We start from the raw sequence: 13,706 nt of genomic DNA on the forward strand, positions 1-13,706 counted from the left end.
GGAGAAGGAGAGAAGGTCTTTAACTAGTCCTGCATGGTTGAATTTGGGAGTGGGGCAAAAGGTGAGGCCTTTGGAAAGGATTGGTATTTCTGTGGGACTAAGGCTTCTGAAGGAAAGGTTCATAACTGTGTTCCAGGTCTGTTTAGGTTCTGGGTTCTGTGTGGTGGTGGGAGGTAGCGGTGAGTGTAGTAGGTCTGCGAGACAGGGTTTGTCAGCTATGAGGGTCCCATGGGGGAGGTTGTTGTGGAAGTGGTGGACAGTGGTATTCCATGGCAGGAGTAGGAAGTGAGCAGGATGGAGAGCTTTTTGAGCTGGCATTGTGCATGTTGCTCAAGTTCCTGCAAGGCAAGAGTTTCAATGTGAGTTATGGGTGCCAGGAATTTGGGATTACATAGCAGGAGAATTTTGTGGATGGAGAGGATTGAACTTGGTTGATATGGTTTTGTAGGACTATGTTGGTGAGGACTAAGGATTAGTGGAATTTGAACAGATGGAGGTCATTATGGAAGGAGGGGTGGCAACCAGAGATGGGTAATTTGATGTTAAGGCCATTAGGGGGGATTTCATGAGCTAAGCAACAACGCAGGAACAGTATGTGGGAAATGGACCTGGTTAGGGATAAGGAAACTTTTCTGTATTGACGCAGATGGAAGGAGCAAGGATCGATGGTGGTGCAAAAAATGTGAAAAATTACCTAAGAAAGTAGAATTGTGTCGGAAAAATTACGCAAAAATACACCCAAATACGTGTGAAAAGTACGAAAAGGATGAAATGGATGCACCAGGGGGGAAAAAAGAGATAAATCTGAGGAAGACAACGATAGTGGAAGGCAAAAACTCGCTAAAATTGGCAAGAACTCACAAGGGTCAAAGTAGAGAATAACTCATCATTAATAAATATATGTAAAATACTGTGGGTAGCAGGTATGAGGGCGGATAAGCATAAAGAAGGGGGACGGCAGATGTGACTAGATGAGGTGGATTTAATGGATGCGAACAGGGATAGAACGAAGAAAGTGTGGGCGGTGAGGAGGGTTTCGTAGTTAGAAAGTTAAGATCGTGTGGCACCGGAAAAGTGCAAGAGATAACACACAAAAATACAGGAACTGACACAGGGAGCATGATCAGTTTGAAGGTATAGGCTTATTTATATCAGCGGGAGTAATGTGGGACATAAGATGCTGCACCAACAATCTGCGTGGTCTTGAGGCCGTCTGTTGGGCGTGGCTGAGACGGTTGATACAGTGTGGCTCATAAGCAGGGTGTGCAGTATGGTTCGTAAGGCAACAAGAGAAACACAGGAAAGAAAAGAAAGAAGAATGGACATCGAGTATAGCAATGCAAAAGAAAGTAGTTACAAAGGAAAACAGCACAGGGTTAGGATCGAAGAAAAACCGTCAGGCAAAAATCAAACAGTGGAAAATCCAGGATGGCATGTAACAATACCAGAGAAGGAAAGTTGCTACTTACCATATAGCGGAGATGCTGAGTTGCCATAGGCACAACAAAAAGATTCACACAGTTATAGCTTCCGGCCATTAAAGCCGTTGTCAGCAGTACACACACACACACACACACACACACACACACACACACACACACACAAAAACACACACACACACACACACACACACACACGTCTGCAGTCTCAGAGAGCTGAACTCACACTGTGAGCAGCAGCACCAATGCATGATGGGAGTGGCTACTGGGTGGGGGTAAGGAGGAGGCTGGGTGGGGAGGGGGAGGGATAGTATGGTTGTAGTGGCGGACAGTGAAGTGTTGCAGTTTAGATGGAGGGCAGGAGAGAAGGTGCGGAGGGGGAAGGGAGTAAGTAGCAAAAAGGAGAGAAATAAAAAGAAGAAATTAAAAGACTGGGTGTGGCGGTGAAGTGACGGCTGTGTAATGCTGGAATGGGAACAGGGAAGGGGCTATAATTGTGTGAATCTTTTTGTTGTGCCTATCGCGACTCAGCATCTACGCTATATGGTGAGTAGCAACTTTTCTTCTCTGGTATTGTTACATTCCATCCTGGATTTTCCATTGTTTGAACTTTCTTATTCTGTATTTTCATTGTCACTTATGTCATCATCACTTATGTTCTCTTAGTCACAAGGCTGAAAATCACTTAAAGATTCTGTGTTTGAATAATTTTCACAGATTTCTTTTTCAGTGAGATCCTGCCGCATTGTGGCAATAAAGTTCTTGAAACACCACAAAATAAGTCAGTATACACAGACTAAAAAATCCCATATCTGGAATCGCAGGTCAAATTGGATCCAGGGATGACACTTACCTCCACTTCCAGTAAATTTCAAGCAACAAGCTCCCGGTCCCTGGTGCACCTCACAATGTACTGAGATTACACTGGCGCGCAAAACAAACTCCGTGCCTTTCCATTGTTAGATGGTTTTATTGTTGTCAGCCGGTCCAAAATCACCCACTATTCTGGTTAAGGGTTAAGAAGACCAAGGTTGAATTTCAAATTCGTGTCCTTACCTGTCTCATAAATGGTTCAGGAAAAGTGAATGAGAAACCCATATTCAAAATTAATTCTTCTTCTGTGCCAGTAACTTCACTGTTGTTCATTCTGGATTTATATGAGAACCTATAATCATGTGAGTATTCAAAACATCTTTAGCAGAAAAGACTAGAGTGTGCAATAAGTGAAGTGTGGCATTACAATAAAGTAACTGTGGTACTACTAAATTTTAGAGTTGTAGTGGACTGCTGTTAATGCGAGGTAAATAACAAAACAATTTTCTTATCACTGTGAGTCTCTCTCAAGAAGGATTCACCACTTTCATATCTTTAGTTCAGCTGAGAAACAATTTCTTCCTCAGTAAAGAGAGCATCTTGTGGAATGCTATCAATTTTCATGAACTGAAGGTAGAACCAAGGAACCACTTTCGAACACCAGAAGATACATAGTAAGCAATTTACACAGTATTGTTTACTAAATCCAAAACAATCTAGTTACGCAGTATTTCATTGTTTTGCACTTATGCTGTATTTTCATTTATTTTTTTGCTCTGCCATATACACGGTACTGTTTTAGTTCATTTCATAGGTATGTAATTTAAACAATCAGCATTCTGGAAGTAAGAGTAGAAGCACTGAGAGTCAAGGATATGAACTGACTGAAAAATGCAAAATCGATAATCTGTCAGTTACGCGGTATTGTTTCTCCATCGACGACATGTATTTATTCATAATTGGAAAGGACACTGACTTCCATGCCATTCATTTCCCTAAAACCAAAATCATAATTATTATTTCTACAGCTTTCCTTTACTCTCTTAACCCTTGTCCCTTATTTACTCTTACCAGTTCCATTTTCAAACCATGGTCTATCCTAGACAGTCACTCACCTTAACTAAGTATCAACAAATGTGTGCACTAAGCTTATGTTTCTTAGTCTGAGTTATAATGTTCTGGTCCGTAAGTTCAGGTCCTTATAGTGAGCATTGTCTTTACTCATGTTATTTATATTATATCAAGTATTTGACACTACCACATTGTTTATACAATAATGATCAAAACATGCACACTTATACGAGGGTTGGAACTTAAATAGTGGCAACTATTTATTCACAACTGATACAAAAGAGTTACATGTTTGCACCTGTTACTGTCCTTCAGAGAAGTCCCCAGTGTTGTGTAGAACCCAGCAATGTGGAAGGTGTAGTGTACCATTAGCAGAGCCTGTTCTGTTGATGCTGCGAATGGAGTGGTCTAAAGTTTGGTGATTCTCGTGTACAACTGTGATGGTGTTATCCTAAGCATTACGTTCCTCCACAGTAGACCGTCAGTGCACAGTATTACTGTTCGTTTTTGGAGCATCACCTGCAACCAGCTTTGTGTAAGAAGCGGCGACACTTTCTGCGCAACCCACCTATCATATAGCACGACAATGCGCGGGCGCATGCAGCGCAAGCTGTGGCTGCTCCGTTCTGTTGATGGGACTACCACCCACCATACTCCCCGGACTTAAGGCCTTGTGACTTTGATTTGATTCCGAAGATGGAGGAACCACTTCGTGGCATTCACTTCAGAACTCTTCCAGAGTTTCGACAGGCAGTAGACTGCTCCATTTGCACCATCAATAGAACAGGCTCAGCTAATGGTATACTACGTCTTCCACAACACTGGCAACAGGGTCTACACGATGCTGGTGATTACTTTAAAGGACAGTACAGGTGCAAACGTGTAACTCTTTTGTATCGGTTGTGAATAAATTGTTTCCACTATTTAAGTTCCAACTTTCATATTTAACCAGCATAAAATATGGCACCTGAATTGTTGCAGATAATTCTAAACATTATGTATGTAGTTAAAATGTAAATTAAGATTTTTCTATGACCATGCATTATCTTCTGAGATTTTAGAAATACCAGAAAGTAATGTAAAGGTTTGTACCCAAGCCATATAATAGTCATTTCTGTGTAGTTTTACATTATTTTATCTATCTTTGTCTTAGAATGAGTTATATACCAGTCAACATTATTTTCCTACTTCTGGGTCTAAACTTTTAAACAGTATGTGGTGCACATTTCTGAACTGTGTAATGTAACATGATCAGTTAAGTGTTCACTTATTTTTCAGACAATATTCCTACAGTTACTGGTAGGCACTCCACTGTCTTTTAATGTGCGTAACCTGGTATGGCATGGGTTTCTTCATCCAGCTGAGATACCCCCATCACTGGCTACAGCACTCTTCGTTACAGTTGCCAGTATAGGGCAGCTGCTGTCTGCTGAGCTTGCAATTCCCCGCAGGCCTCAGGCCAGCGATCTATCTGAGCTCGCCGAACACATGGAGCCACCTCCTGGTGACCTCGTACCACACGCAGTCCTGTCTGTTCTTACAGAATCTCCACTTATTCCATCCCGACACATCAATTTTTGGACATCTGCTTTACAGCACTATCATAGGGGTAGGTGAGTAAATAGACTTTCAGCTTCTAATTGCTATATACTTGTGTATGTTGAAATAAATGTTATTTATCACGAAGTGCTGAGCTTTCAGAGTGATGATCAAATATATTTCCTTTCTTATGATTCTCATGTGCTTTTTAGATGCTCAAAATTTCCACCAAAAATTTTTCCCACCCTATATTATACAAATATGGGCTTTCTAGAAAATGGTGCAAGGCTTTTTGGTATTTTTTTTATTTTAGGAACTTAATTCACTGGAAGTGTTTTAGCTTTGAAATAAAACGAGTGAGAACTAAATTGAATGAGTGACATCCACTGCTAATAGTTCCTTCTAAATTTTTTCCAAGCATTATGGTCTTCAGTGATACATATTCATGCTGCTCTTACAAGTTTTCTAGTATCACCTACCAGCATTCCATGGAACGGTTGGCTTGGTGCTCTCTCTTGGAATCCAGCAAAAAACTTCTTTTGTCTGTCTAACAGCCATTCAACTGACCTAATGTTCCGTTCATTTTCATTATGTGGTGATAATTATGTTTTCAATCCCAGTTTATTCTCTGATACATTCGCTTGTTCCCGTTTCTTCCCATATTTCTCAGTTCATTGAAAAGACTCCAGGCTATTTTTAATTTTCTGTTTATGAATTTTGCCAAACATCCAGTTGTCTTCATTTCAGCCATATGTAAGGACTCATCAATGGGAGGGGGAGGGGGAGGGGAGGAAGTGCACATGCATGCAGCCGTGTGTGTGTGACAGAGAGTTTGTGTATTCTAATTTATAGAAACTAAAATTTCTACAGATAGTCTCATCTTAAAATTCCATATCGGTTTTGAAGACTATTCAATTTCCTAAGATAGAAATGCAAAATATTTTTTATATGCAACTACGGAAAAGCTTTGAGTTGAGTTACATTCATTGAACAATAAAGAGTTGATCCATTTTCAATAACATAATAAATGTATTATGTAAATGCGAACTGGTTTCATAATTTTGAAGTTCTCTGGTACCTGAATATATCTGTTGCAGTTGGGGTCGGTGCTGCCTAGTGGCCCTGCCACAGCTTGAGCACTTGGCACGCGTGGCTTACTGTGTTGCTCACAACTGCCCATCTCGCTTGCTCACTGCTGAATCAACAACTCGATATCTTACTCTGGATGATCTCCTAGATACATCTGATACCAGCATGCTGTCTTTACTTGGGGAAGGTCTTCTGCAGTTACTTAGAGATTTACTGTCCCTACCAACAGGTCCCAGATTGAGAGATCGTCTCAGCCACGGAGAAGTCGACCTGGCAGATATTCCGAGCTGTTTAGCAGGGCACTTGCTTGGTGCTGCAACAGCCATAGCCTTCCGGTTCAGGGCCAGTTCTACACAACCATACAGCAATTACACATCTAGGTCTGTAGTCTTCTTTCTTGTTCTTCATGTTTATTTATTTATTTGTTTTATTTATAAATATTAAAAATTGTTGAAGCAAAATATTATTAAATGTTTATTGAGAGAGTTATTTAAAGCAATGACTGACACACGTTTGAAGTTTAATGTGAACAGTCAAGCAAAATATTGTCTCATAGAAATAGGAATCATTTACTGAATTTGATGGCAAGGTCGCTAGTTAAAGCCAATGCTAGGCACTGAAAGTGAGGTCATTATATAATCACAATAAAGGCACAAACAGTTGGACTGTCTCCAGAATGGTGTGTGCGACTGTCTCCATAATGGTGTTTGCCTGTGTCTAAATAGAATATACAGTAATACTTTATGATTAATGGAGAATACTCACCGAAAATCAGAAGCATTGAGTTGTCACTAGGCACATACACAAAAGAAAGAAAACGTACCTACTTTTGGATGTATCTGTTGATGAGCAAGAGTAAAATACACACACACACACACACACACACACACACACACACACAAAATAAAGCTGTGCTGTTACAATGAGGTGTTGTTCCTTCCTTGTTGAGGTCACGTTGCTGACTTTACGATTAAAGTTTCTCACTTGCGCAAGGTAAAGCAATCATTTCCGGGCTTGTTCTGCTTTCCACAGTGTCTGTTTTTTGTCTGTTTCCTACTTTGGCTGTGACATGTGGCTTTGGCCTGGCTTGCCCTTACTTTGTGCCACCTGGAGAAGACTTGGAGAAATTTTTACATTGCTCCATAATACATTTCCACTGTTTAACATTCCTCTTCTTTAAAAAATTTGTCCAGAACTTTTTTTAGTTTGTCTCGGAAACACTACCGTGAAATGTGTGTTGCATAGGTAATTACATACTGTACAACTTCCTGGTATTTAAATTTTCAGAAGGCTTATTCACAAAGGTTTTTGATGTTTTATTAACTCTCTAAAATCTCGCTCTATTTTACACTTTTTTTAAATCTTTATTGCCACTATTTAGCCATGTGACAGGTATTTGATGGCTTGGCGATTCAGGTGGATGAGTGGTTATGCCTGAAGAAAAGTAGAATGTGCAAATAGTTAGTAGAACCATGGCAGCCACGGTAATGGAAATGCTAATGGTCATGATGATGATATGTAGTTTTTTATCCCTATAAGTCTGAATATGCTGAATGTTTTTTCTGCAATAGTTACTGGCCATTTTTGTGATGCTATCAGTTCATCTAGTGAGTGCAATGTGTTTAAGCTGTTGTTGGAGAATGTGAAGTTTTGTTTGGGTAACACTTCTAACAGTTTTTCTGGTCAATGGAACTTAGGTTTTGAGAACTGTATCATGGGTGTACTTGCGACACTAGCTGGAAGATGAAATTGTGCTCCTACCATATCACAGGTTGTGCCATTTATTAATATGTCACTGTTTCATAGTTCAAATTTGGTCATGCCCATGGGTTTTCCATTTTGGTAATAGTTTACAATAAGAACTTCCAGTGTGAAAACTGAACAAATTCAACGTGCTCCCCATCATTGTTACATCATTTTGAGTGAAACTCTGAGACGCTCAAAAGTATAAAGCGTTGAAAGCCTTCGATATTTTGGTAATAATAATGTTCTTTAAGCCATGTTTTAGTGGTCTCAGATGTAATAGTTCCTCTCTATAGATACCAATAGAAGTTGATATAAATTCTTGATGCTGAGTTAATCTTGGCCCGCAGTAGATTGTGAGGTACAGAGGAAGCAGGAAGGAGACCTTTGTTGCCACTTTGAGTAGACATAAGAGGGGGGAATGTTGTCTGGCTGCTATAGAATGATAAAATGATGCAACTTTAGGCAAGCATGCGGCATAGATAATCATCAACTATGGTCTATAAATTACACGTGGAAGTATAAGTTTATATGATTGAATACTGTTCACATTTAAACACACTTGTTACATTGACACAACACTCGGTTAGGTCACTGAAGTTGGCACCAATCATAGAGATAAGACAGTTGACAGGGAGTGTACCGAAATGTGCCTATAACAGGTTGGGAGCCGAAGCCCAACTTACTGTTGACAACTTATAGAAATTGTTCCACTTCTCGCTGCTCCCAAACTTTGCCGTCTAACAGTCATTGAACGTATTCAGTTGGCAAATTTAATTTTGTAGTCATTACAATGAATACTTGCTCTTATCTCGTACCTTCCCACTCCTCACATCTACACACTTGTCCACCACTAATGGCCTTGCTTGCTTTCCTTCCAATATTATTATTCTATAAGATAGCAAGTATGAAGAGGAGAAGAAAGATGCTTCTTATTTGCTCCAGAGGAAAGACAGTGATCTGCAGTTGAGACAATCATTACTGCAAATTGGGCTGAAGTGAATTTTTTCAATCTTGCTATCATTGTGTTGACATAAAGTTTAATGCAGTAAGTTACTGATGATATCTATTTCTGCCACCTGTCAGTCAGATACTAGTCTGGAAAATTTGACATTGCTCAGCATACTCTTTAAAGGCTTTCCATCCAAAATTAATATATTTTCTGCATTTGAAAATGAACTTTGCTTCTGCTTCTATTTGAAGGACATTAGGCTTGTCTCTTTTAAGCTGTGTAGTTTCTTGGCATAATATGTTGAAAGTGTGTCCCAATGAAAGTATTTTGTGTTAGGTTATAATAAAACAATGGAAAATCCAGGATGTAATGTAACAGTATTATGAAACGAAAGTTGCTACTCTCCGTATGGTGGAGAGGGTGAGTCATAAATAGGCACAACAAAAAGACTGTCACAAATAAAGCTTTCAGCCAGCAAGGCCTTCATCAACAATAGAACACACACACACACACACACACACACACACACACACACACACACACAAAACTGCAGTCTCAGGCAACTGCAGTTTTGTGTGTGTGTGTGTGTGTGTGTGTGTGTGTGTGTGTGTGTGTGTGTTGGGTAGACTGCAAAATGTACAGTTTGTTCATTGTAACTTAATGCTTTTACTGGGGACATCTGGAAATAGAAAACATTGTCACACAGAGGTAACAACAGATTCATTTAGTCATATTAGAGGGAGGACTCAAACCCAGAACCTTTGCCTTTCATGGGTAAGTGCTATGTCAACTAAACTACCCAGGCACAACTCACAACCTGCCTGCACAGGTTTACTTCTGCCAGTACCTCTTCCCTACTTCCTGAACTTCACAGAAGTTGTTCTGCATACCTTGTGAGACTAGCACTCCCAGAAGAAACAATATCATAGAAAAGTGGCTTTGCTACAGCCTAGTGGTTATTTTCTGGAGTGAATTCATGCTTTGGCATATGGTTGTAATCGGACAGGAAGTTTCAAATCAACATGCACTCCACTGCAGTTTTAAAAAAAGACTAGTGCTACAGTTGCCATATTTTGAGCATTTAGTAATGATACAGTATTTATTTCTGCAAATTATGTATCAAAGAAATAAAATAGAATTCAACATTGGGTAACACAATGTCCCTGCTCATAGTATTGTTTCATAGCTATGTTTGACAGCAACTAAAATTAGTCAATACCAGCCCAAAGTCATCTGACATATATACTGAATCCACTTCAACATTTGCCCACAGCAAGATTACAGAACCTGTGGTGCACTTTGGTTGAAATAACCTGGCGATTGACATAATAGTGAGATGTGGGTAACTGGAGTTGCCTGCTCTACAGAAATAAAACGTTGAGAATGTGGCATTGTTTGCTCTGCATCATGCCCGAACTGTTCCCATGGCCAAACTGCCTTAACAAATGGCCATTTCACTTTCATTATTTGTCTAGTGTGTATGAAACTAGTGCATCCCATTGCCATCATTGTATGTATGTATGTATGTATGTTGTTTTTGGTGTGGTTATCACGTCTGGTGAAATGTGAAACATAGGGGGCAGATCCAGGATTCAGGATCCAAACACGTCAAGAAAGAAAGCAGGAAAAGGAATTGTGTTTAAAGGACAATCATGACAACTCGTGTACAATTTGTGGGAATATTTTGAGAGGAAGGTGCAAAATGGAAGACCTCTGTTAACCAGTTTCCAAAATAGTTCCCAAAGCACTCTCATGGTTAAAGTTGGTAAAATAACCGTACTTTGTATTGGTAAAGAAAAATACAAGAAGAAAGGAAATCAAACGGGCTTCAGTTGTCTTCATACGCTGGGCAAGAAGAAAAGTATTCAGAAACATTGAACAAATCTGGATCCTTCTGCACAAGAAACAATTCTGGTCAATCAGTGTGAAGTGATCCAGTGATGGTTGATTGCCCTATATTTGAGAAGTTCAAAACAGTTTGGTATTGTTTTTTTTTTTTTTTTTTTTTTTTTTTAAAATAATTATCTTCTACCTTTACTGGATGGCAGCCATTTTTATTTGAGTGTGTGCTACGATTTTTCAGTCTGGAGACATTAGCGAAAATTTGAATATCTCTGCACTGGGTTCAGTTACTACATTGCAACTGATATGATTGTTTTTAGAAAAGTGTCCTCTACAACATTGTCTATTACACAAAATACCCTAAATTCAAAAATAACCAGTCAAAATGACCTCCAAAGTTTGGTATCCAAATTTTCAAAAATCCACATCTTAGGCCCAAAAATAACAAACAAGGAGTGATTTATGAGAGTCTATTTTTTCCTATAGTTAGATACTATACACTGCTAGCCTCATAGAGAGCAAGAACACTTACAAATGTTTCCTTAATTTTTTCTGAATTTTTGAAATTTGAAAATTTCCATTTTTTTAAAGCTTGGGGTTAGTTATCCCAGGTGGGACTGAATATAAAAATATGATTTTTGCAGTTCGGACACCTAAATGATAGCAATGTACTGTAAAAATTTTAACATTGATATCTGACTGTGAACAAAACTATGAATTTTTGAAAATGAGGAGATAATTCACATTACTCTACAACTGATCTTATGGCTGTTGCATATTTAAGTGGTTTATTGTTTCATTGTAATAAAATTTAATTGTGACATATATTTACTTAACACTATTACCCAATATTCATTTAGTTTATTTATTTTTAATAATGCAATATTAAACAATAGGAGATTTCGCTTTTGTTCTATGATAATAAAAATGCCCATTTACATTTAGGTTTATTGTCAATAAAGAAGTATGTAATTGCTGGGTGTGGCATTGTAGAAGTAAGTACATTATTGCTGGGTGTGGTATTGTTTTACTCAGTCTGTTGAAACCTCTGTTAGAGTGGATGTACATACTTCATCGAGAATGTAGAATGTGTTATGTGCTTTGTTCTGTGTGTAATTTGTAATTAATTTCTAGAGATTAACTGGAATGCAATAACATGGATGAACAGTGCTCTGTTGGAGAATGAAGTGTATCACAAAACAGTTTACAGTTCAGTTTCAAAAAACTTGAAAAATGTCAATGACTTTGATGAAGTTAGACAAACTTTGTTTAAATTTCGAGTAAGTCCTTCTGTAACATCAGTGTGTGACTATCATGAGAAGAAATATATTATGAAGTACAACTACATTTTTGGAAGTAAGTGCTGTGATCCACTTAAAGTTCATAAAAAGCCTATGACTAAAACTTTAAGGGAAATAAAACTTAAACATTTGTCTTTGTTGTGTGAGAGTGAAACAGCTTCCCCAGTGAAACATAGTGTGATTCCTGGAAATTCCCTGTGCCCAAATTGTTACTCAAAAATATTTGTTGTGATTCCAGAACCAGAATCATGTAACCTTGTTAATGACATTTATATTCTTAATGAGGAAGTTGTTAGCATATTGGATTTTGCTTGTTCTAAGTTAGACATATCTCCTGCTTCAAAAATATTAAAATTGAGTAGCAGAAAAAGAAAAGCAGCTATTGAAAATAAGGTACAGCAAATTTCAAACAAAATTAGAAAAGACTGGGAATCATGCTTTAATAATACAGATACCAACATTATTTCTGAAGAGGAAGAAAACCTACCACCAGCATCATCTGACACTGAATATTTGAGCTTAATAGAGAAATTAAAAATTAAATCTTCAGTGACAAAAAGTAAAATTTTAAGTTTGCTCCCTGACTCATGGTCAAGAGAAAAAATAGTTCATGAATTCTACGTTTCTCATTTTTTGGTTAAACTATCCCAAAAATTAGTGAAAGAGCAAGGCATTCTTCCAGTTTTAGGAAAGAAGAAGGGAGTAGGTATAAGTGAAGAAACAGTTAAAAAGATCCAGCAGTTTTTTGAAGATGATGAAAACCGTAGAATGTGCCCAGGTTGTAAAGATAGCAAAAGAGTTGTTACAAATAGAGTTAAAGTAACAAAGCAGAAACGACTAGTGCTGTCAAATTTAAATGAACTTTATGTAGCTTTCTCGTCCTGAAAGCAAAATTGTATTTTGGCTGGATCCTCAGGGACACACTCCATATGTGTTTGTTTACATCATCAAAATGTCAAACTGATGATTGCGGGTGCAAAACTCAGTGGACACTAACAGTTAGGACTGCATGATGAGTTTGTGTAGTAAATGCCCTGGTAAGGGAACTGTTATTGAATTGTTTCACGAATATGATGAGGAAATGCCACACAGTATTACCTTCAAACAATGGGTCACAACTGACAGGGCAGAAATGATAACAGTGGTTAAATCTCAGGAAGAGTACTTGGAATCTTTAATTGATAACTTACAAAAACTCAAAAGTCATCACTATGTTTCTAAAATCCAAAGTAAGTTTTTGAAGGACAAAAAAGCATAACTTCATGAAACTGAATGCATAATGCTAGCTGATTTTGCAGAAAATTTTACATTTGTGATTCAGGATGCAATACAAGGGTACCACTGGGTCAATGACCAGGCAACAGTGCATCCATTTATACTCTACTTTAAAAATGAGAAAGATGAAGTTTGGAGTTCTTCAGTTTGCATTCTAAGCGACTACTTGTAGCACAACACTTTGGCTGTACGTGTGTTTCAAAAGTATATAATAAATTACATAGAAGAAAATTTTCCCAAGGTTCAGAAGCTGATATAATTTTCAGATGGAAGTGGTAGTCAGTATAAGAACAAAAAGAATTTTTCAAATCTGTGCAACTGCAAATTAGACTTTGGGTTGGAGGCTGAATGGCACTTTTTTGCATCTTGCCATGGTAAAAATGCATGTGATGGAGTAGGAGGTACAACAAAACATGAAGTAAGTAAAGCCAGCCTACAAAGACCAACCACAAACCAAATTCTCACAGTACATGACATGTATGTCTTTTGCAAGGATAATATTAAAGGCATTACCTATTTTCTGATCAAGAAAGAAGTGGTTCTCCATATGAAAACAACACTTCAAACCAGATTTGAAAACTGTATAGCAATAAAAGGAACAAGGCATGTCCACAAATTCGGTGGCATTGCAGAAAACTTAGT

General features: G+C 38.2%; 1 protein-coding gene across 2 annotated transcripts in view; it reads left to right on the plus strand.

The window, feature by feature from the left end:
- LOC126411364 (endoplasmic reticulum membrane-associated RNA degradation protein-like) overlaps positions 1-13,706 on the plus strand; it is a 78,824-nt gene that overhangs the window by 47,779 nt on the left and 17,339 nt on the right. For both annotated transcript variants that reach the window (XM_050081358.1, XM_050081359.1), the window contains exons 4-5: positions 4,602-4,936; positions 5,960-6,331. In XM_050081358.1, coding sequence (XP_049937315.1) covers positions 4,602-4,936; positions 5,960-6,331 — 707 coding nt within the window. The remainder of the gene's footprint in view (positions 1-4,601; positions 4,937-5,959; positions 6,332-13,706) is intronic.

Source organism: Schistocerca serialis, chromosome 1 (assembly GCF_023864345.2).
Source record: "Schistocerca serialis cubense isolate TAMUIC-IGC-003099 chromosome 1, iqSchSeri2.2, whole genome shotgun sequence".
Taxonomy (NCBI): Eukaryota; Metazoa; Arthropoda; class Insecta; order Orthoptera; family Acrididae; genus Schistocerca; species Schistocerca serialis.